This window comes from Myxocyprinus asiaticus, chromosome 39 (genome assembly GCF_019703515.2).
Source record: "Myxocyprinus asiaticus isolate MX2 ecotype Aquarium Trade chromosome 39, UBuf_Myxa_2, whole genome shotgun sequence".
NCBI lineage: Eukaryota > Metazoa > Chordata > Actinopteri > Cypriniformes > Catostomidae > Myxocyprinus > Myxocyprinus asiaticus.
The window spans coordinates 8539945-8564443 of NC_059382.1; the positions used below are offsets into that span (position 1 = coordinate 8539945).

A 24499-nucleotide genomic window follows, 5' to 3' on the forward strand; every position below is an offset into this window, starting at 1 on the left:
ACCATTCGAATAAGGCAACAGACAAACAGGAGAGGGCATTTGACAAATGACACTGATATAAATGCCATGTCTAGACACATATACTGTATACAAACATCAAACAGTCTGTAGAATTTGAAATACTAAATGGAATCTTCAGACAGTTCTTTATTACTAGAATTTACTCACCCTCAGGCCATCCCAGATGTGTATTAATGTTTTGTTTTTTCTGCAGATCATAAGGGAAGATTTTTAGGAGAATATCTCAGCTCTGTAGGTCCATACAATGCAGGTGAGTGGTGGCCAGAACTTTGAAGAATCAAAAAGCACATAAATGCAGCATAAAAGTAATTATACAACTCCAGCGGTTAACTTAAATTCATGTCTTCAGAAGCGATATCATAGGTGTGGGTTACAAACAGATCAATATTTAAGTCCTTTTTTTTTTTTTTTTACTATAAATCTCCACTTTCACTTCCACATTCTTTTTCTTCTTTTTTTGGGTGGGGTGGGGGGGGGGGGGTGGAGATTTGTAGTAAAAAGGACTTAAATATTTATCTGTTTCTAACCCACATCTATCATATCACTTGGATTGAACTACTGGAGTCATATGGATTACTTTTATGCTGCATTTATGTGCTTTTTGGAGCTTCAAAGTTCTGGACACCATTTACTTGCATTTTATGTACCTACAGATCTGAAATATTCTTCTAAAAATCTTTGTTTGTGTTAAGCAGAAGAAAGAAAGTCATACACATCTGGGATGGCATGAGGGTGAGTAAATGATGAGAGAATTTTCATTTTTTGGGTGAACTATTCCTTTAAGTAATATTGTAAGCAATGTTGAAAAATTCTATGTTGAAATGAGATCTATGCCTCTGAATTCAGGAGCTGATCATTGTGTTCTTGTTTCATGGCATTATTGCATGTGTTGTTTGATGTCTGTACATCTGTGTGTCTGAAACATTGATAAAAAGAGACACACTGAGGATGCAGCTGGTCGAGAGTAAGACTGCCCGTATCTGCTATGAGGAGGTTCTCATTCAAATTCACATCACTTCAACCTTCTGAAGAGCTTAAACCACCTGACATATAAAACCGTAATTGTGGATCTCTTGTCATAAACTCCACTGAAAGGATGATTTTACTGTGAGAGCCTCTTCAGAGCATGATGAGAAGAGCAGCCCTGATCTGGACCAAACACAGACATACACATATACAGAGACAGACAATGAACACTTAAGAGCGCTGAACCAAAATGAACTGAACACACAGTGGTAGCAGCAGCAGAGCCAAAGGAAGAGCAGCAGACAGAATAGGATAAACACACAGCCGTGAGGTCAAAGGTCAAAGACATGGCGTTTTGTATTGCTGGGTAGATTTAGAGTGACAGACACGGAGACAGGAACCGAACTCCACACACATGCGATCTCTCGCTCACTCTGAGGAATAATGGGGCTGTACCTGGCACGGGCTCCCGCTCTGATGGGCCAATAGGTCTGGGGCGTGCCTTTGAGGTGTTCCAACAGGGGAGGGGACTCCTGATGTGGAGGCAGAGCGACCAAGTTTACACCCGGCTTTTGATTCTAAAAAGTAGAGAGTATGCTAGTTCAGTGTTTCTTCAACTTCAGGCACTTTTAACACTGTGGATTTCTCGTTACAATATTTTTCACAATGTATTTCTTTTTCTTTTTTTATTCATCTTCTAACAATGTCCAACAGTGTATGTACATGCATTACAGGTGATATTTGTTAACCATTTTGGTATTATTATTATTATTATTATTATTATTTTTCCGAAAGTCTGAAAATTCCCAGCAGAGTGTCATTTCCACCACATCTCAAATTCTGATTGTGTTTTTTTATAGAATTCTGTTGTGGAAGTGACGTTGATGGAAATTATTATTATTTTACACATTTTGCATAATTTGGCAAAATTACAGTTTGACTGGAAATTATGGCCAATGTCCAGTAGTATCATATTTCAACTCACAAGCATGCTCTTCACTTTCACTTTTGTTAACTTTGTTAACAAGTACACTAACTTTTGAAAAAATAAAAAAAATAAAAATAGGGTCAAAATTGTTTGGTGTAGTGGAAATGAAGCCATATGTGGGACATTCTTAATTGTTTAAAAATTTTCTTAAAATTATCTTATTTTTTTATTTATTTATTTATTTATTTATTGACATTACCATAGTTTTAAACATTAATAATAATTTGTATTTTTATAATGGATTTTTATAATGATTTTTATTATATATATATATATATATATATATATATATATATATATATATATATATATATGATACCTATTTGCTATCACCTGATTAATTTTCACACAAATATAGTGTGTTTACCTAAAAACTCACCTCCAAGCATGGTGGTCGGGCTGACGGAAGAGCGGCCGAACCGACTGGGCGTGGCTGTGGGTGTGGATGATTGTCCTGTGGGCGTTTCCCAATCTTGTGATTTTGGAGGAGAGCTACGAAGAGCTCTATCCCTACTGTCACTTCTGCCTTTACTTTCACCTAGAAAAGAGAGAAGTAAAGATTTCAGTATGCTTTTGAGAAACCAGATGTCAAGAGTGATTGTATGATTGGCATAAACCAGAATAAGGATCGCTGCCTCTCTTTTGTCTATGTGTCTTGAGCTCTGCATATGTGAGTGACCGAGAAGTACCATATACAGTACAAGTGATCTAATGAACAGTAATGCTGCAGTACATTATATCACCACAGGATGTCACCAGAGAGCCAAAATAAATTGTTTGTCATTGCATACTACCATCCTATATGTATTTCTGTAGTATGCAGTATGACCTTCTACATTTGGTTAAATGTGCAGTATACATCAGCACACTGTGCTGGGTACTTCCATTTCCAGTGTATTAAATGAACCAGAAGGAAAATCAACCATTTTTAACATCTCCTTTTTGATTCATTATTTATTGTACTGCCAAAAGTTAAGCTTGTATGGCTGATTTTATTTCTGCGATTATAATTGGACGCTACTTGCTGAATTAAACCTGCAATGCAGTGAGATCAAGTGACAACAATATAGTCTAGTATTGTTTGTAATGTCTATCTTTGCATAATGCATACTGTTTAACAAACAAATCTTTACAAGAATAGTTTGAAGTATATGCATTACACCAGTATTCCATTCTGAATGTATTCATTGAGCTAGAAAATTATAGAGGTGCCTTTGTTATAAACTATATTAGTATTGAATAAATATAATACTCAGACCTTCTTCTCCAGTGTGTTTCTTTTTGCATACTTACTCCTATGCCTTAGCCCAAATTTGATCATTTCTTTGATGTTTATCCTCAATACCTTCATATTTAATTCAGTCAACTTTTTTACCTTTCTATTTGCCATTTCATCTCTCTCTTAATCTCTCTCCCCTCACAGGGGATCCATTAGCAGTCACATTCATCACATCTTTCATTGGGTCTGAAGACATTAGGGAAATTGGTTTACTAATAGATGAAAGCTTTTCAATCATATCAGATGGCAAGAGTATCTGAATGCATGTCCATATCGTCCGTTTAGACGTGTGGTATTGTCTGACACTTATGGGCATATGAATTGAAGGTGACATCAGTGTATGTCATCAGTGTGTGTGGGCGGGTGTGTGTGTATTGACCGTATCCATATGCTAATACAAAGTCATGACCTCACTCTGCATTGCTACAGTGTTAAATGGCTAGTTCACCCAAAACTATTGTCACCTACCTGTCTGACTTTCATTCTTCTGTGGAACACAAAAGGGGGAGGTTAGGTAGAATGTAAGCATCAGTCACCATTCACTTCATTGCATCTTTTTCACAGACAATGGAAAAAAATGGTGATTGGACTGTCATTCTGTGTAACAAATCGTTTTGTGTTTAACAAAAGAAAGAAAGTCATACGAGTTTAGAACAACATAAGGGTTAAATGTAAATGATAACAGAAATTTCATTTTTTGTTAACGAACATTCTGCATTCTGGTCCCATGCTATATAAAGGGATAGTTCACAAAAAATGAAAATTCTTTCATCCTTTACTCACCTTCATGTCATCCCAGATGTATTTGACTTTCTTTCTTCTGCAGAATACAAATGAAGATTTTTAGAAGAATATCTCAGCTCTGTTGGTGCATACAGTGCAAGTGAATGATGGCCAGAACTTTGAAGGTCCAAAAAGGACATAAAGGCAGCATAAAAGTAATCCATACAACTCCAGTGGTTAACGCCATGTCTTCTGAAGTGATATGATAGGTGTAGGTGAGAAACAGATCAATGTTTAAGTACACTAAGAATGCGAGTTGCCAAAAAACAAAAGAAGAATGTGGAAGTGATAGTGAAATTGGAGATTTATAGTAAAAAAGGATTAAATGTTGATCTGTTTCTCACCCATACCTGTCAAATCACTTCTGAAGACATGGATTAAACCACTGGAGTTGTATGGATTACTTTTATGTTGCATTTATGTCCTTTTTGGACCTTCAAAGTTCTGGCCACCATTCACTTGCACTGTATGCACCAACAGAACTGAGATATTCTTCTAAAAATCTTCATTTGTGTTCTACAGAAGAAAGTAAATCATACACACCTGTGATTGCATGAGGCTGAGTAAATGATGAGAGAATTTTCATTTTTGGGTGAACTATCCCTTTAACTTACTAAATACCGTTCTTTCCGTCCTTTATCTCGCTAGAAACACACACACACAAACATGCACACATTCAGTTGTCTGGCCACGTCTGTTGAAATTCCATTAGTCTTTGGTGTCCTACTCCATCAGTCTCCATATAATTAGTGTCCTCTGTCATTAGTGTTGGGCGCTAATGCTAAGACTGCAACAAATTTATCATATTTGCTTATTAACATGCACACAGTCAATGCCTGGATGTGGCCTGCTGAAACACTGTGCTGTGTGTGTATATGAATGTGTCCATTAGCGGAGGCAATTTGTGTAGGTGTGTGTTGGTAGGACTTGAGTCTTGTGTGTTCACAGGGTCAGATTGTTCTATGAGGTTCCTCAGCTTAGAGCAGTCAACTTAAAGGGATAGTTCACCCAAAAACATCCCTGAGCAGAACATTTTAACAAAATCTTGCCCTTTTTGTACCGAAAAAGAACAAAAGTCAAATTGATTTAAAACAACACAAAGTTGAGTAAACAATGAATAAACATTTTTGGGTGAAAATGCCTTTAGGAAGTTTTTCCCCTCCTCCAGTTAGAGAGAAATGCCACGTTAATACCATTTGGCAAACAGAGGTAATACACACACCCTGGCTCACAAACACACCACCTTTGACACACTGAAACAAGACTAAAAGGGACAGAAGGAGAGAGACACTTCCTCTTTTGAAATCTAAAGATCAGAGGTGGGGAGGGACAGATGAGACTGGAAAAGCTATTAGGAAATACATGGACACACTACTGTAGTGATGTCATAAAGGAGCTTTGGAATTAATATACAACAATGATGTCATAAATGAGCTTTGGAAGGAATGGGAAGTAGCTGTGTCTCGTTTTGAAGGCTGTGTGCTCTGGAAGTAGTACTTGTCAGCCACATACGTCACAGAGGATGTCTCCTTTCAGAAAAGCAAGTTGGACACTGTGAATGCAGCCTTCTAATGCGACCTTCTTTCACAGGAATTTGGAGGATGCAGGAGATGCATCTTTTGTTGGCACTCATAACCCAAAATTCTTTGTGTCAATGTAAACAAACATAATTTTTATGAAAAACATTATGCATATTTTCCCAAAAATATGATGTTCAAATGCAAGTGATATTAATCTCTAAGTTGAAGTTCCTCAGGAGATGGGCGTAAAATAATATCATATGTAAAATTATTACGGAACTGTATATAATGTAAAATAAAGTATTATAAAGTTAATATAAAAGTACAGCCACAAAATCCATTTTCTTTTCTCTCTAGATCATTATAATTCGCCTAAAGTTAGTTTATCTTCTCACTCAGAGTGCTCGTGCAGGCTGAGAGCAATGCATGCTTTCATAGAAACCATAATACGCTCTGTTTCCTTTTGTCCTACGAATGCCATCTCGTTTAAACAAAGCTAATTCTAAGTTAAGGACACTTGGTATACCGCTGCCTACAAAGGACACATCCTATCTAGCAACAGCCTTCGTAATGAGACATAATGATAAAGAAGCTGGGGAAGGAATGAAAAGGAGTTTTGGATAGAACAGAACAGTGATGTCATTTAGGAGCTTGTGAAGGAATAAAACAGTAATGTCATAAAGGGGCTTGGGAAGGAGTAAAACAGTGATGCCATAAAGGAACTTGGGAAGGAGTAAAACAGTGATGCCATAAAGGAACTTGGGAAGGAATAAAAAAGCAGTGATGTTATAAAGGAACTTTGGAATGAATAGAAAACAGTGATGTCATAAAGGAGCTTTGGAATGAGTAGAAAATATTGATGTCATAATGAAGCTTTGGAATGAGTAGAAAACAGTGATGTCATAAAGGAGCTTTAAAAGGAATAGAAAACAGTGATGTCATAAAGGAGCTTGGGAAGGATAAAACAGTGATGTCATAAAGGAGCTTGGGAAGGAGTAAAACAGTGATGTCATAAAGGAGCTTTAAAAGGAATAGAAAACAGTGATGTCATAAAGGAGCTTGGGAAGGAATAAAACAGTGATGTCATAAAGGAGCTTGGGAAGGAGTAAAAAAGCAGTAATGTCATAAAGGAGCTTTGGAATGAATAGAAAATAGTGAAGTCTTATAGGAGCTTTGGAAGTGATAGATAACAGCCATGTCATAAATAGAATTTTAAGTTACATTGGAAACAGTTCTCCTGTTGAATGGCACATTCTGACAGCCAAACTGATCTGCCATCATAATAACTTTTGCCCAGATAAGCCCTTTATGTCAAAGCAGGGCACAATATAAGCACCCCTGTACCTTCTAAATAATGCTAATGAATGCCAAACTCAAAACCATAATGATGAGGAAATATATTAAATGTGTGGGATCGTTATTAGCATATGCTAATGTAACCTTATTATTTGAACCTAGACACTTCATTTTAGAAACTATTAAACTATTCAGTCCTGCAGGAAAACCACTATTAAATTTAAATACAGATGCATACAGTACATTAAGGCATAACAGTATATTGCTCCCTGTTAACGCTTAATTGTAGCCAGTTATGGGCCCTGTAGGGCACATTAACCAAACTAACATGCCTTTTAATCTAGACTGCTCCTTAAAATAGATTCACACATATACCCACATATCTACTATTGCATGCCACTTGAGATTGGCACATTTTCAGTCAAACATTCATCACTCTATGCCTTCCTGGATCTAATTGCTAAATTATAGTAGATCTTCCTAACAGGATATGGACCAGGATAACTCCCCTGAAAGGGAAGAGTTTAGTCAATAAACTTAGTTTATCTCTGAATGGGTACTGCTCAATATGACTGTGTGAAGTCCAAGCTAGCATATGGTAAGACTGGCTTGGCAGCAGAAAATCCTATATAGAGAAAATACATTCTGAAAGGAGGTTTTCACCAGGTTCATCTCATTAAATATTAAATCGGAATCATAAATGGATGAGTACACACTGATCACAAACTTATGCATGGCTACAGTTGTCTCAGCTTTATCTGAGATCTAGGTGTGTTTTGGATCACTGTGACAGACCGTATCTCTCTGTCTCTCTCTATGTCTGTCAGGCACACACACACTCACATATAGTGGCAGCCTGTTAACCTCACAACCTCCACACTCTGTCAGGCATGAAGTCAAATTCACAGATCCGTGTTAGACATACTGTGTGTGTATGTGTGTTTGTATAATGTCATTGCTAGACTGGGCAGCATAAAACTGTTTGTGATTGACAGACTGGTGTGCTTCTGTTTGCATGTGTGTGCATTCATATGTGCGTATGTGCATATGCCTCATTATACTGAAATGAACTCATATGATGGTATGTACAGAATAACAATCGAAAATGTAATCTATGTGTGTTTGTGCATGTGTATTTTGAGGGTTCTTATGTTATCAACATGATAGCCCTGACTCATTAATCTCAGGTACGTCAGAATGAATAAATTACGATTTTAATCATGATTTGAAAGCTCATGAGAAAGGAAATCAACGACCCTCACAACACAACAATCCAAGTGATCTTCAAAGTAAGCCAGACAATTACACAACAAACACTAAGTTTGATTTGAAGAGGCTTCATTTGTGGTCGGAGAATCTGGGTAATTTTATCTCTCTCACTCTCTCTCTCTCTCTCTCTCTCTCTCTCTCTCTCTCTCTCTCTCTCTCTCTCTCTCTCTCTATATATATATATATATATATATATAAGCAAGTTGAACAGTCTGTGCATAGGTTGATGGCTCAATTTTTAATCTGTGAACAGGCTCAAACACATTTTCACACAGACACACCTGAGGTGATGATGGAAGTGGACCGTGGAAATTGGACATGAAAGCCATCTCTCCTCCACACACAGGGGAAAAAATAACACTTGAGAAAAAGTCCTTAGCTGCAGCTCTCAAGACGATTACATGCGCTCTTTAAACCCAATCAAGCTTCGCTCTCTGAGACAACATCGCTCACTTTGAAGTTGTAACTGAGAGGGCTAGCAATCACCCCCCGATATCTGATGCTCAAACCTTTATTTAACAATTCTAGCGAACTGCTGTATTTGCTTGGTTTAAAATCTGTGGATCCAATTGATTCATTTCAAGGCAAACACTTTCATTATCTTTAGAAACTGGCATTTGTTTGATCGCCCTTCTTAAAGACCATGCTGATCTGGGCTGGTTTGTGCTGGTTAGTTCTGGTTTGGTGCTGGTCTAGCTGGTTAAACAGCCTGATGGCGACACCAAGAAGACCAACATCCAATATTTAGGACCAGCATGCTCCAAAACACAACATACTGTATGCTATTCTATCTACAGTGAGTTACAATGCATTTTGCCAGTTTGTGTGTTTCCTAGGAATCAAACACACAATCTTGCCTTTGCTAGCGCCATGGTCTACCAGTTGAATTATGGGAACAAGCAATGCTGCTCTTTTCAGCTGGATGTTTTGTGGATGCAGGATTTAAGGCTCTAGTATTTTCCATAGATTGCATATTTTAAACCCTTGTTGTTAACATGCGGCTATATTTTAAATTGCGAAAATATCGCACAATGTATCTTGCACTCTGTGAAATTTATGTTCAGTGACACTTAGCAGCGTTGATGCAGCATCGGGGTCAGAGCTTGCGGCAAAACTGCCACCAAATGTGACAAAAACTGCCTTTGAAATTTAAAATGTGGGGGCAAAATAAAAAAATAATGCCCCTGAAAGGAATTTCTGTTTTTTTATTCATAAAAACATATATATTTCTTAATATTTTATTCTAAGCCCATTATACACATAACATAAAATATGATTTGATGTTGATTTAATTTTATGGGTAGAAGGAAATGCTTAGTCTAACTATTCAGACTGAGAACTTATGTAAATAAATTGAGTAAACTGTAGTATCTGAATAAAAGAATGGGGGGGGATCAAATCCAGGGAGCAATTTTTGCCCCTGAACCAAAAATTTATTAGTTTCTGACACTGTGATCATCATGCCAAAACAGACGTTGTAACTGTAAAAATACTATTTGTAGTCAGCCATGACTTCTATATATTTCAGCCAGTGAAAGCACCCAGTTTCAAGGGATTTTCGAGATAAACATGCAATATTCAACTGCTCATATAATCTCAATATGGCGGTGCTTAAGAATGTGTGCCTAGCACCATATGTAGAATCAAGCAGCTTTTTCTCTTATACTGCTACGAGTGTACATGATTTTAAGCATATTTTTACTATTCTACTATTACCATTACTTTCTGTTTATAAGTTTAGTAATTAGCAAGAAAATTACTGAGTGCACCTTTAATACAACTGGCACTCACCATCTGCTGACTCTTTGCTCTTGCGTCCTCCAGAACCTTTCTTCAGCTTGTTCCGTCCTGAGGTTAACAAATTGCTAAGCTCATCCAACGGACTGGTGGGTGTACGACAGCCTCGACCCCCTGATCCTGAACTAGACCCCCCTGAACCCGAAGCTGTGGAAACATTTTGCATGGAGCCCCCATGCACACTGGACGAGTTTGAGAGCCGTCCACTTCCATGCGGAACCCCAGATGCACTGCGAGGGATTGTACCAGTCATGAGAACGTCGTAAGGTGGGGGCCGTTTTAAGGTGAGGGGCGTTAGTGCACGACCCATACTAACAGGAGATGGACAAGCGGAGTGGCTCCGTGGGTAACCGTGCGCTGTGGATGATCCGCCACTTTTGTACAGTGCAGATGTCAGGGGTGGGGCAGAAGAACGTCCTGATGCTGTGATCGTCTGTTGCTCCTTAGTCTCTGCTGACTTCTTATGATGGTGATGATGGTGGTGGTGTTTACCAGACACTTGCTGAGCTTCCAATGGTTGCCCAGGGTCTGCAGAAGTTGGGGATGCACCAGGTTTGCCATATCCAACATTGTCCAGCATGGGCAGTTTGGTGACCTCTAGTGGGGTAAGAGGGGACTCGTCAGAGTTGGGGGAACACTGGGCAGGTGCTGGTGGAAACACCAAAAGTGGGGGGCGATGGGAAAGCAGATTTGGGAAGGGGGCAGGAATGTCACAGAGTGAACCACGTGGAGTGGTTGGTCGTGTAAGTTCTACTTCTGGCACCAAAGGAGTGGGGCACTGCTCCCAGCGTGATTGGGTGTGGTCTAACGATGAAGCAATATCATCGTAGGCAGGATATTTCATTTCCTCGTACACACTTTCACCTTGATCGTCCTCCTCATCACCGTTGGCTCCGGAAATCCGACTAAAGTCTCGTAAAATGTTTCCAACCATTTCTATATATACAGGTTCTACCTCCTCGTCAGTGTCCGGGGCCGGGCTTTGATTCTGAGATGCCGACTTCTTTTTCTGTCGTCGAGGCAGAGAGGCAGATTTGGCCTTGCTTACATGGTTTTGGGTGTAGGAATCGTCAAAGGACGTGCTGAGCTGGGTATTAGGGTTGCGTTTGGGTTTAGGCGGAGGCATGCGACGGTACTCCTCACTGCAGGGACGGGATTTAGATGCTGTAGGCGAGAGAATGGAAATGTTTAGAAATGTTTTAATTATATCCATTTGTCCATTTGTCACAATATAAACATTCCAAACATGAGAACTGATGTTGCTTGCAAAGACATACAGGTATGTACATTTTAATGGCAAATACTGTATGTAAAGATTTCTCGCTATAAACTTTTTCCCACTCATATGCAGACATGTAGTTACACTGCAAAAAAAAAAAAAAAAAAAAAAAAAATTCTTAATGAGCATTTTGTGTTTTTCTCTTTCCCCATTGGCAATTTGTTTTTTTTTTTTTTTTTTTGTAATAAGCATAAACAAGGCTACATTTTTACAAAATATCTTATGTCATTTGGTTTCTCATGTAAATGTACCTTGTATTAAGAATGTTAACATATTTTTTACTAAAAAACAAAACTATTTTTTTTTACTATTTTTTTTTTTTTTTTACAGTGCAGCTGACTCGCTGTCTACTGCCTACATAGGCAGCAACCTGCTATGGCAGCATCCTTACCATCATTGAACCTCGTTGACAACTGGTGTGCAACATAGGCACAAACATCTCACCAAAACTGAATGAGTTGAATGCAATGTAACAATATTTACAATCAATATTTCTTGAAGGATACAGGTGATGCTTCCTTAAATTTTGATATCTTGTAAGTCAGTATCATTTTGCTGCCTACTATTTGCAGCAGATTGTCCAAGTAGGCAGCTCACTAGGCTTTGAAACAGAGTTATAGTATTTTTTTTAAGAATTTGCATGTAGCATTGAAGTCAATAGGCTAAGAAAATATGCAAGTTGATGTGGAAGAACAGCTTCCTTTAGCTTAAAAAATAATCATGATCTTCACGCAATGGAACTTAACAGTTCAGCTTACATAGATAGCATAGCAGTATAGTATTGCATTTAAGGCGTTAACAGTGTAATTGTGGCCAATGCATGTGTTAGCATAAAATATTAGCACTGCTGAGGCTTGGCATAAGGGTTGCCTAGTCAGCATGTATTAGATTTTATTGTCAGTGCAAACCCACAAAGCTGTATGGGGCTGCACTGGTCCCATTACTGTTCTTTGTGTGTGATCGCCTTTGATGGTTCACACATTTTATTCTTTCTGCTTTCATCACGTCGTCCACTACCCTCCCTGTACAGTGGGTAATCCTGAATGCGTGTGGTTATGAAGTGAGTTAATAGGCTTCTCCGAGGACTTTTAGTGAGAATAGAGTTTAACACTCTGCTTGAGACAGGATTAATTATACACAGTTCAACTACCAATGCCGAGAAATGAGGCAAGCAGGCAACACTCAATGTAACTGGAGTTGTCAGCTTGAAGAGATATTTAAGACCCCATGAAATTGCTTGACAAGCACAGTTTTCTTTCCTACGTATATATATGTATATATATATATATATATATATATATATATATATATATATATATATATATATATATATATATTTTTTTTTTTTTTTTCTATTGAAACTAGAATTTTGCATGGGACATATAGAAGGACTCATTCCAGTTTTAGATAGCCAATAAGCTGTCGTTACATCCTAGCCATGAACCATGATTTGCACAATTTCCTGTGTTTCACAGAAAAAAGTAAGTCATACAGGTCTGGAACAATGTGAGGGTGGGTAAATGATGACATGATTTTTGTTTTTGGGCAAACTATCCCTTTAAGATTTGATTTGTCAGTGTTAGTAGAAGAGGTCATAAAAAATCAAACAAACACAAACCGCCAGTTTTCTACACACAGAGGAGGGTGGAGAGAAAGAACTAGGTGAAGAAAACTAGGTCATTTTAACTTCATGAATGAATTTCGCTCTGTCTAATAAACTCAGTAGTAAGCCTGTTTCCATTTCTCTTCCTCCCTCCCCCTCTTGTTTACTCACACACTCCATCTTTCCGTCATTCCTATCTATATCAACTCAAGTGGGCTCAGTGAAGGGCAGCTTCACTGACCCATTTCTCCTAGCAGTTTCAGGGCGGTATGTTTTTGAGTGTGTCTCGTGTCAATAGCAAGTGCAAGTAATAGTTAATGGGGCAGCAAGGGATGAATGCAAATTTTTAATCTTCTGTAAAGCTGGCTGATGCCATAATTACATCATTCTCAAGAGGCACAGTCGTGAGTGTGTATGTGTGTGTGTGTGTGTGTGTGTGTGTGTGTGTGTGTGTGTGTGTGTGTGCTAATGTTATGTAAAGGACATGACGGGGTTTAAATCAGCATTGTGGTGGAACTCGGTGACACAGATGAAAAGTCAGCAAGAATGACAAAATGATATCACTTATCTTTTAGTGAAAGACTGAGAGAGAGACCACAGTACCACACCCATGTGACAGAACAAGAGTAGATTGCATCGCCTCAGCAAAAACACACACACACCATGCACACACACACACACACACACACACACACACACACACGTTTTTTATTTTAAATGTACACTGTGTGAGGACCCTAACCCTACCTCTTACTGACAACTTCTGGTGCCTTTATGAACTTTTTTTTTAAATAATTTTACTAATGATGGTTTTAAGAGATTTTACTGTATTTGTGAGAACATTTTCAGAAATGTACTGAAACATATGCATGTACATAATTATAATGAAACAAGTGCACACTTCATGCCCAACCTCTCTCATCTGTCCATCTCTTTCCCATCCATTTCTTTCTCTCCCCTCTGTGGATGTCTTGTAGTATCTTGTCTTGTTTTCTAGTAAAAACATGTAAAATGCTTAAAGAAATATTCCACATTAAGTTCAATCGGCAGGATTTCAGCAATCGACAGAAAAAAATCTTTTTGAATTGTCCCTACTTTTCTTTAATAATAAGCATAAATTAAGGCACTTACTAAAGAAGTGAATCGGGACCATTTTTTGAAAGGCTTTAAATGCAGAATGTGAAGTTTGTAATTTTATAAAAGCATTTACAATAATTATTCTGTTAAAAATTCTACTGTTCCTGTGTAATTTGAGCTATAAAAGGTTAGTAAGTGATTTTTATCTCACTAAAATCATGTTAACACACATGTTGTTTACATCTTGTGACTATACTCTTGAAACAGTGAGTATTTTAATGTTTACAGATTGGCCCCCATTCACTTCCATTGTAAGTGCCTCACTGTAACCCAGATTTTTTGCTTTTTTTATTTATTTACTTATTTTTTTAAAGAAAAGAGGGACAAGCCAATTATTTATTTTTTTTTGTGGTAATCAACATTATGTCACAAATGCTGTTAATTGAGCTTAACTTGAATTGAACCCGGAATATTCCTTTAAAACGAGATACATTTACCTGATGTGTATTTTGGTGTTGTGGCACTGGCAGATTTTCTCACTTGTTGTCCCTTTGTTTATGCTTAAAACAAGTGAACAATCTGACAGTGCTACAAGACAAAACACACTTACTGTATATTCAAGATACATTCTCATGGAAAAACCCATACAAATCTTACAATCTTACAAACTGTTACTTGTCAAGTAAATTGATCTTGTTTAAGTATGTTTAGATATTGTACTGGAAAACAAGACTATTCTTTAAAAAAAAAATAAATAAATAAATAAAAAACTATTTAAGAATAATATTTGTTTTCCTGTGTATTAGAAGATTTTCTCAAGTTGTTTTGAGAGAAGAAATTCACAGAATGGACCCTTTCCACATTTTCGGGGTTGGAATCTGGAATTAAACTATTGTGGGGCAAACTTCTATAACAGTGGAAGACCACAGAAACTCTTATTTTGCGTTTTCATTTACCCCAATAGCAAAGGGGGAAAAAATCCACAATCATGTTTCCATGACTTTGCAAAAGAAGTAAAAATCGAGAGTGGTAGTGGATTACAGCAGTCTAATGAGAGAAAGATGCAAAAATTACTGTCATTCCCTCAGCAGCTGTATTTGTAACCCCATCGCAGCAGTGGTGACTAGTTTTTAGACTAGTTTTTAATTAATGCCAGGGTAATACAACAGTCAATAATGTGAGAAAGAAAGAAAGAAAAAAGCAGCAGGAATTGTGTGTGTCTGCATGTGGACATGTACAAAGTGTGTTAAGGCGTTTGTGTTTGTGTGTGTGTGTGCAGCAAGTCAATTTGATGGCTGTGACACTATGGCTGTATATAGGGCACTGTGTTCCAGAGGGTGGCAGGTGCACAATGTACCTTCCTCTCAAGCACATCCCTCTATCTCTCTCCCCTTCTCTCTCTGTCCCTCCCTCTCTCTTTGAAGCATAGTAACAGGGTTGTGATGTTTTTCCCATCAGAGGATGTGGCAAATGTTCTCTTTAATCTAGTACACTAGATCTAGTACACTAGATATGATTAGATGTAATGTAGTAAGATCAGGGTTCCAACACTGTTTCGCCAAAATGAATGCACAAATGACCTTTCGTGTCATTTGTGCTTACTGGATACAGCTTTTTAAAAAACATTTTCATTCAGACTGATTTGTCGATGAATTTGAAACAATTTGTTAAAAATGATCGACTCAAAAGAATGATTTGCTCGCAAACTGGACATCTTTATGGCTTTTAAACAAGTTTTACTCTACACAAGAGCAAAAACTAGCTGATAATATGTTTTACAGTAGAGCATAATAAGATAAATATACAGTACATCAATTATACATATCCATGACTTTTCCAGGCCTGGAAAACACAGTTCTAAAATCCCATGATATGTCCAGGTTTTCCACGACCGTAGGGACCCTGTTAGATAATAGATCCTATTTCACTACTAATTTTCAATAGATGTTGTATGAGAGCATGTAAGACAATGCATTTATATTGATTTTCCTCCAAATTAGAGTTGAAGTATGAGATATACAGCACAGGCCCGTAGGGGCACCACATCACACATGTCATCAAGTTTAATATGATGCTGTTTAAGGAATGCTGATCATGATTTATTTAGGTTTGCGTGTTTGTCACAAGCACTCTCTCTCTCTGTCTCTCGTGTGTAGCAGAGGTGCGTGTATCAGAGATGATGTCCTGTGTGTAACCCCATGTGTCATCAGCTCTATATATGGAACAAACATGTTCCCTTTTACAGTAGGCCAGCATATAGAGGAAAACACACATGCAGGCCATCACATACTCTTACATTGCCAATGCTATACCAATACCATGCTATTCATTGAAGTACATTGTAAGTACCATGTAAATACCAGGGACATCATTTAGTCCTATGGTTAATATCATAGTACCATTGTATTACAATGTTTTATAAATGATAGCATTGCAATACAATGTTTTTGACATGTACAATGGTAATACTGTTGTGCTCTTTAAAGTACTATGGTATGTTAATATGGTAATCATTCAGTGTGATGGTATATTTCAAAGTACTATGGTATTACCATGTTTGTTTTATATATATATATATATATATATATATATATATATATATATATATGACGCCATAGTAAAACTGTTTTTTGGACATGCACCATGGTAATTCCGTCATTCATTTTAAAATGCCTTGAGGTGCAATCATTCAGTACCATGGTATATATAACATTTAAATAGTATTACCATCTAATACTATCACTCTACCATTATACCATTATGGGACTGTTTTGTAAGAATAGAAAAGGAAGAGATGGAGAGATAATTTCACATAGACTAAGGTTTTGGAAAATAAACAAGAGGAAAAAAATGGGTGGGATGGTCTATTAGAAAAATTGGGTGCGATAAAAGACAGGATTATAATGAGGAAAACCAGAGAAAAGGTACCAAAGTGGGGTATGAAATGAAGGCAAGGAAGTAAAGGATGGTTGAAGGAGAAATGGGAGCTTGAAGGAGAGAGAGAAGCGGATACGGAGGAGAGAAGGAGAGATGTTTAGCTCATTGAGGCTTCTCTAGACGAATAATCCGTTGCCCCAGCATGGTGGAAATGCCACAGAGCCTCAAGCCAAGCGAATCAAACACAATCAGATTCTATAGGGAAAAACACATACTCACACTGCCTCTCTGTAAAGAGATCACTGTGTGTAAATCAAGGCATCATGATCCTATATGATTCTAAATGGACTGTATATTCCAGAAAGGATATGAAAGCAGGGAAGAGAAACAAGTGGATGGAAAAAGGAGGCTATACTGTATGTGTTTGAGTTAGAAAGTGTTAAAAGTGTGTTTATGTGTAAGATTAGTAAAGATGATACCCAGAGTAGAGTATATAATGAGTTTGCATATCCCTTTAAAAGTACTGTGGTGGTATTATAGTAGAGTGATGGTGTCAGATGGTAATACCATGGTACTTTGATATATACCATATTGCTGAATGATTACATTATGCATGTACCATGACATTTACATGGTACTCCAAGGTGCTTCAAACAATACCAAGGCACCATGTAAAAAATCTTGATATTACCATAGTACCATATCTTAAAAAAATACAAAACAAAACAAGGTTGTACAATGATACTTTTTGGTACTTTTTTGTGCTTATTCAATTGGAAAGCAATCCGATCAGTAAAAATGCATGAAGTGACCAAGTGTAAATACCCTCTCAATGACCTTATGATTCTTGATGGATCAGATTACTATCCAACTGGGTATGCACATTCCATTTACACTTAGCCACATAAATGTGTCTCTGCAAAGCAGATATAAATCTGATCTCCCTGTCTCAAATGTGGCTTGGAAGGCATTTACACTTGGTCTTTTCATGATTGGGGGACTATCAGTAAAACCACATTAAGTGACCTAGTAAAAAGTGGTAACCTGCAATTGGATCTAATTTTAGGGATCTAATTTTACTTTATCTTAAACTTTTTACAATACCTTTTGTAGTCAGACTGATTCAGTTATATTAAAGGAATGTTCTGGGTTCAATACAAGTTAAGCTCAATCGACAGCAGTTGTGGCAAAATATTGATTACCACAAATATTTATTTTGAATTGCCCCTCTTTCTTTAAAAAAAGCAAAATCTGAGTTACAGGTGTGGCACTTACAATGGAAGTAAATGGAAGCCAATTTATGAACTTTTTCAAAAGTATTGCCAAAAGACATGAACAATATGCATGTAAACATGATTTTAGTGTGATAAAATCACTAGCTAACCTTTTCTGTGTAAATTTATAGCCAATTTTACAACTTTGTTGCCATGACGATATAATGTCAACAAACCCTAAAATGACTGTAAAAATTATAATATAAACAACTTTACAGCTCAAATAATACATATGTTTTAACCGAAGATTTAATGTAAGTGCTTTTAAAAAATCATAAGCTTCACATTCGCATTAACTTCCATTGTAAGTTCCTCACTGTAACCTCAGTGTTTTTTGTTTTTTAAAGGACGGACGAAGTTGAAAATCATTTTTGTGGTAATCAACATTATGCCACAAATGCTGTTGATTGAGTTTAACTTGTATTGAACCCGGAATATTCTTTTAAATGATATTTTTGACTAGAATAAAACCATTTAATTTAGATGTTTCCACATGAAGAACATTTTAGGTTACCTGACAAAACATGTTTTATGGTGCTTAAATACCCCTTTATAAAGAAATATGTATATTTATATGATATATGATTTGTACCACCGGTTTAAACTTTACTTAGGTGCAAAACAGTATATCAGATCAGATCACACCCTAGTAGTGTCTGAGCACGGATTTGTGTCTGTGTGTTGTGTATGCAGATCACGACACTAGTGTGCTGTCTTCTGCTTCTTGACCTTGTAGCTGTGAACTTGTTTATATGAGGCATCATCTGTGTTTTGGTTGATTCTGTCTGAAGCTGTCACCGCCAGTAAAACACTTAGGCCAGGAATGTTGCCAACAGCAACGGTTGCCCCCATTCATAATAACACTGCAACCAGTGAGAGAGCTCCTGTAAGCTCAGGGTGACCAGACATAGGAGGACATAGAGCTGATGTCACTTGTTCTTAGAAAGACTCTTAAGTTAATTTAAATGTGTCTGTAAAAGCGTGGGACTTTCAGTGTTACATGTGGTTTCATTCTATGGTGATCTGTGTAGAGAACTTAAAGAGAGTAAAGTACAGTTTAAACTGCAGTACAGCCGATTGAACAGACGGTAAGTCTTTCCCTCACAGCCTCATTGCCATTCCCATTAAAAATCAAAGATGGCGCTAACGTGAATAAGGTCATTTTTTGGTCTGTATTCTACCATTAACACTCTTTTATACACCCATCTTTGCAGTAGTATCAGTGTCCTCATAAATTACAACAACAGAATGTAATCGATGCATTTTATGGCATTAGGCCATGAATGCAAAAGGTAAACATTACAAGTTACACATTATCTACTGCATGTATATTGCTATAAATCATCATTGAATAGTTAAAACAGCTTCTTTTAGTGATCTCTTGTGAAGTCTGAATGAGGCATAAAGTCATTGATGTTTTACATGTAGTCTTAAGCATCCTCATGTTTAAATATACCTCTAAATACCAGCAGTTTGGCCATTGTCTGTATGTTTGCAATCAGTATTTCGTTGCTCAGCTGTTTTTAACTTCTATTTGGCTCTGAGTGAAGAATAAAGAAGCACTTTGCCGTGAATGTGCCGGGCCTTATCTGTCACAAAAATAGGAAAAGGTATGCACTGAAAATTAATTTTGAAAAGAGTCTTTTATTTTATTGCAGCAGGGGAATAAAGACAAACGTTTCGGCCAAAAGCCTTCCTCAGTGTCTACTAAGTCTTCCATGTGATGTGGAGAGTGCAGAGAGAAAGAGTTTGTGTGTGCATGAAACCTAAAAAAAAGCCTTGTATGTGTGATATTCCATGAGAACGATAGATTGTACAGGATGTATGAAATAGGGAATTTGCATACGACGGTGATTTTTTTGTGGGAAAGACAGAGATGTTTCTTCAGGAGTGTGTGAAGTTGATCGTATTGTTTGTGTGTAAGGGGTTTTCACAAGGAATGCACTTCTGACAGTGACATTCATATGGTCGATAAGACATATGATGTTTAATTTAGTGTGAAAGACAGGAGATCGGAGAGAAGGAAAAGAGAGAAGATGTCTCTAACAAAATGATACCAAAAAGTACCTTGGTGTTTTGGACATGTTACCATGATAATACCATGATATTCACGTATAGTAGCATATCTTGTATATGGTACCATGAATATATCAAATATACTGTATATCAATATTTATCTCAAAAAAGTACCCTCACAATACCAAAAATACCATGGTACTACCATAAAACATGTCCAAGAAATCATGGTACTCACTTTTTTTGTAAGGGATACTATGGTAATATGAATATGGTTAGCATTCATTGCCATGGTATATATAGTTTAACATACCATAGTATTACCATCTTATCCCATCACTGTACCATGGTATGACCACAGTACTTTTTGGTAAGGACTTTGTTCCGGAAATACCTGACCACATGCATAAATAAGACCCATAAACTCTCATTCTCATGTAAAAACCAAACTCACATACATTAAATGCTACTTATAATTTCTCACATGTTAAAAGTTTTGTCAGTAGTATCCCAGAATTTTTTATAACCGAGCACACAAGTATTTACCATCACATTTCTCTGTCTCCTTCCCGCCGTTCCCTGTGCTAAGCCCAGCATTGACGGTCTCTGAGGAAGTGCTGAGTTTGGTATTGGGATCTCGTCTGGGTTTTGGAGGGGGCTGTTTTCGGGATGTGGGGCTCCCCTCCTCCTCTCCCCCACCCACTGAGTGCAGAGACTGTGAGCGCACGGTGAAACCCGGCCCACAAGGAGGAGGAATACGGTCCTGAGGGGCCGGCATCGTCATAAAGCCCATGCGAAAGTGTTTACCTGCATAACCCCCTCCTTCTGTCACCCGGGCCACGTCCTCGCCAATCCTGTAGAGAGAAAGACAATTTAGTTTGCCGTTTCACAATGTCCCCTGGCAAAGCCATAACCACAAAGTGGCAAAATCATCTATGATCTTTTTCTTAAAGGTGCACACAAACCATTTTCAAACTTGCATTGCCTGCATAAGCACCAAGGCTCAACATGTCAAAGCATTTGGCACCAGATTATTTAGCAGAACCAGATCTTACGAAACAGTTAGACCTCTTAGATCTTCTTATCTTGAACTGTTGGCTGTCCCAAGATCCAGATACAAAACTAAAGGTGATAGAGTTTTCGTAGTGAAGCCCCTATGATTATGGATCAGCCTTCCCTGGGACATTAGATCTGCTGAATCTGTGTCTGTTTTTAAGTCTCGTTTAAAAACTAATTTGTATAGATTTGCTTTTACTACTTTTTGATTTTTTGTTTTTAACTTGTGTTTTACAGAGAGTGTTTTTATTTTATGTTTTGTGAAGAACTTTGTGCTCAATTGCTAAAAGGTGCTATAAAAATAACATTATCAAAAAAGAAAAAAATATGATTGTAATTAGAACCTGAAAAAACCTCATGCAAATGAGAGGAAGAATCTGGGCTATATGTTGAATAGTTGAATACTATACTATACTATACTATACTATACTATACTATACTATACTATACTATACAATACTGTACTACACTATAATGTGCTGCATTTTGCAATTCAACAATGTACTGTCCTGTACTATTACTATACTATACTAATCTATACTATACTATACTATACTATACTATACTATACTATACTATACTATACTATACTTTACAATACTGTACTGTATTATACTATACTATACTATACTATAATGTGCTGCATTTCACAATTCTACAGTGTACTGTTCTGTACTATTACTATACTATACTAATCTATGCTATACTATAATGTGCTGCATTTTGCAATTCTACAATGTACTGTTCTGTACTATTACTATACTATCCTAATCTATGCTATACTACAATGTGCTGGATTTTGCAATTCTACAATGTACTGTTCTGTACTATTACTATACTATACTAATCTCTACTATACTATACAATACAATACTGTACTGTATTATACTATACTATACTATACTATACTATAATGTGCTGCATTTCTCAATTCTACAGTGTACTGTTCTGTACTATTACTATACTATACTAATCTATGCTATACTATAATGTGCTGGATTTTGCAATTCTACATTGTACTGTGCTGTACTATTACTATACTATACTAATCTATGCTATACTATAATGCGCTGCATTTTGCAATTCTACAATGTACTGTTCTGTACTATTACTATACTATACTAATCTATGCTATACTATAATGTGCTGGATTTTGCAATTCTACATTGTACTGTGCTGTACTATTACTATACTATATTACACTATACTATAATGTGCTGCATTTTGCAATTCTACAATGTACTGTTCTGTACTATTACTATACTATAATAATCTATACTATACAATACTGTACTACACTATAATGTGCTGCATTTTGCAATTCTACAATGTACTGTCCTGTACTATTACTATACAATACTAATCTATACTATACTATACAATACAATACTGTACTGTATTATACTATACTATACTATACTATAATGTGCTGCATTTTGCAATTCCACAGTGTACTGTTCTGTACTATTACTATACTATACTAATCTATGCTATACTATAATGTGCTGCATTTCACAATTCTACAGTGTACTGTTCTGTACTATTACTATACTATACTAATCTATGCTATACTATAATGTGCTGCATTTTGCAATTCTACATTGTACTGTTCTGTACTATTACTATACTATATTACACTATACTATAATGTGCTGCATTTTGCAATTCTACAATGTACTGTTCTGTACTATTACTATACTATATTACACTATACTATAATGTGCTGGATTTTGCAATTCTACATTGTACTGTGCTGTACTATTACTATACTATATTACACTATACTATAATGTGCTGCATTTTGCAATTCTACAATGTACTGTTCTGTACTATTACTATACTATCCTAATCTATGCTATACTACAATGTGCTGGATTTTGCAATTCTACAATGTACTGTTCTGTACTATTACTATACTATACTAATCTCTACTATACTATACAATACAATACTGTACTGTATTATACTATACTATACTATACTATACTATAATGTGCTGCATTTCTCAATTCTACAGTGTACTGTTCTGTACTATTACTATACTATACTAATCTATGCTATACTATAATGTGCTGCATTTCACAATTCTACAGTATACTGTTCTGTACTATTACTATACTATATTAATCTATGCTATATTATAATGTGCTGGATTTTGCAATTCTACATTGTACTGTGCTGTACTATTACTATACTATATTACACTATACTATAATGTGCTGGATTTTGCAATTCTACAATGTACTGTTCTGTACTGTTACTATACTATATTACACTATACTATAATGTGCTGCATTTTGCAATTCTACATTGTACTGTTCTGTACTATTACTATATTATATTACACTATACTATAATGTGCTGCATTTTGCAATTCTACAATGTACTGTTCTGTACTATTACTATACTATATTACATTATACTATAATGTGCTGCATTTTGCAATTCTACAATGTACTGTTCTGTACTATTACTATACTATACTAATCTATGCTATACTATAATGTGCTGGATTTTGCAATTCTACATTGTACTGTTCTGTACTATTACTATACTATATTACACTATACTATAATGTGCTGCATTTTGCAATTCTACAATGTACTGTTCTGTACTATTACTATACTATACTAATCTCTGCTATACTATAATGTGCTGCATTTTGCAATTCTACATTGTACTGTTCTGTACTATTACTATACTATATTACACTATACTATAATGTGCTGCATTTTGCAATTCTACAATGTACTGTTCTGTACTATTACTATACTATATTACACTATACTATAATGTTCTGCATTTTGCAATTCTACAATGTACTGTTCTGTACTATTACTATACTATACTAATCTATGCTATACTATAATGTGCTGGATTTTGCAATTCTACATTGTACTGTGCTGTACTATTACTATACTATACTAATCTATGCTATACTATAATGTGCTGCATTTTGCAATTCTACAATGTACTGTTCTGTACTATTACTATACTATACTAATCTATGCTATACTATAATGTGCTGCATTTTGCAATTCTACATTGTACTGTTCTGTACTATTACTATACTATATTACACTATACTATAATGTGCTGCATTTTGCAATTCTACAATGTACTGTTCTGTACTATTACTATACTATACTAATCTATGCTATACTATAATGTGCTGGATTTTGCAATTCTGCATTGTACTGTGCTGTACTATTACTATACTATATTACACTATACTATAATGTGCTGCATTTTGCAATTCTACAATGTACTGTTCTGTACTATTACTATACTATAATAATCTATACTATACAATACTGTACTACACTATAATGTGCTGCATTTTGCAATTCTACAATGTACTGTCCTGTACTATTACTATACAATACTAATCTATACTA

At 36.3% G+C, this 24499-nt stretch overlaps 1 protein-coding gene across 1 annotated transcript in view; it reads right to left on the reverse strand.

Moving 5' to 3' along the window:
- LOC127430172 (neuronal tyrosine-phosphorylated phosphoinositide-3-kinase adapter 2-like) overlaps positions 1-24499 on the reverse strand; it is a 46792-nt gene that overhangs the window by 5358 nt on the left and 16935 nt on the right. The window contains exons 3-6 of the mRNA XM_051679732.1: positions 20592-20899; positions 9914-11083; positions 2355-2513; positions 1444-1565 (exon numbers count right to left, since the gene is read on the reverse strand). Coding sequence (XP_051535692.1) covers positions 1444-1565; positions 2355-2513; positions 9914-11083; positions 20592-20899 — 1759 coding nt within the window. The remainder of the gene's footprint in view (positions 1-1443; positions 1566-2354; positions 2514-9913; positions 11084-20591; positions 20900-24499) is intronic.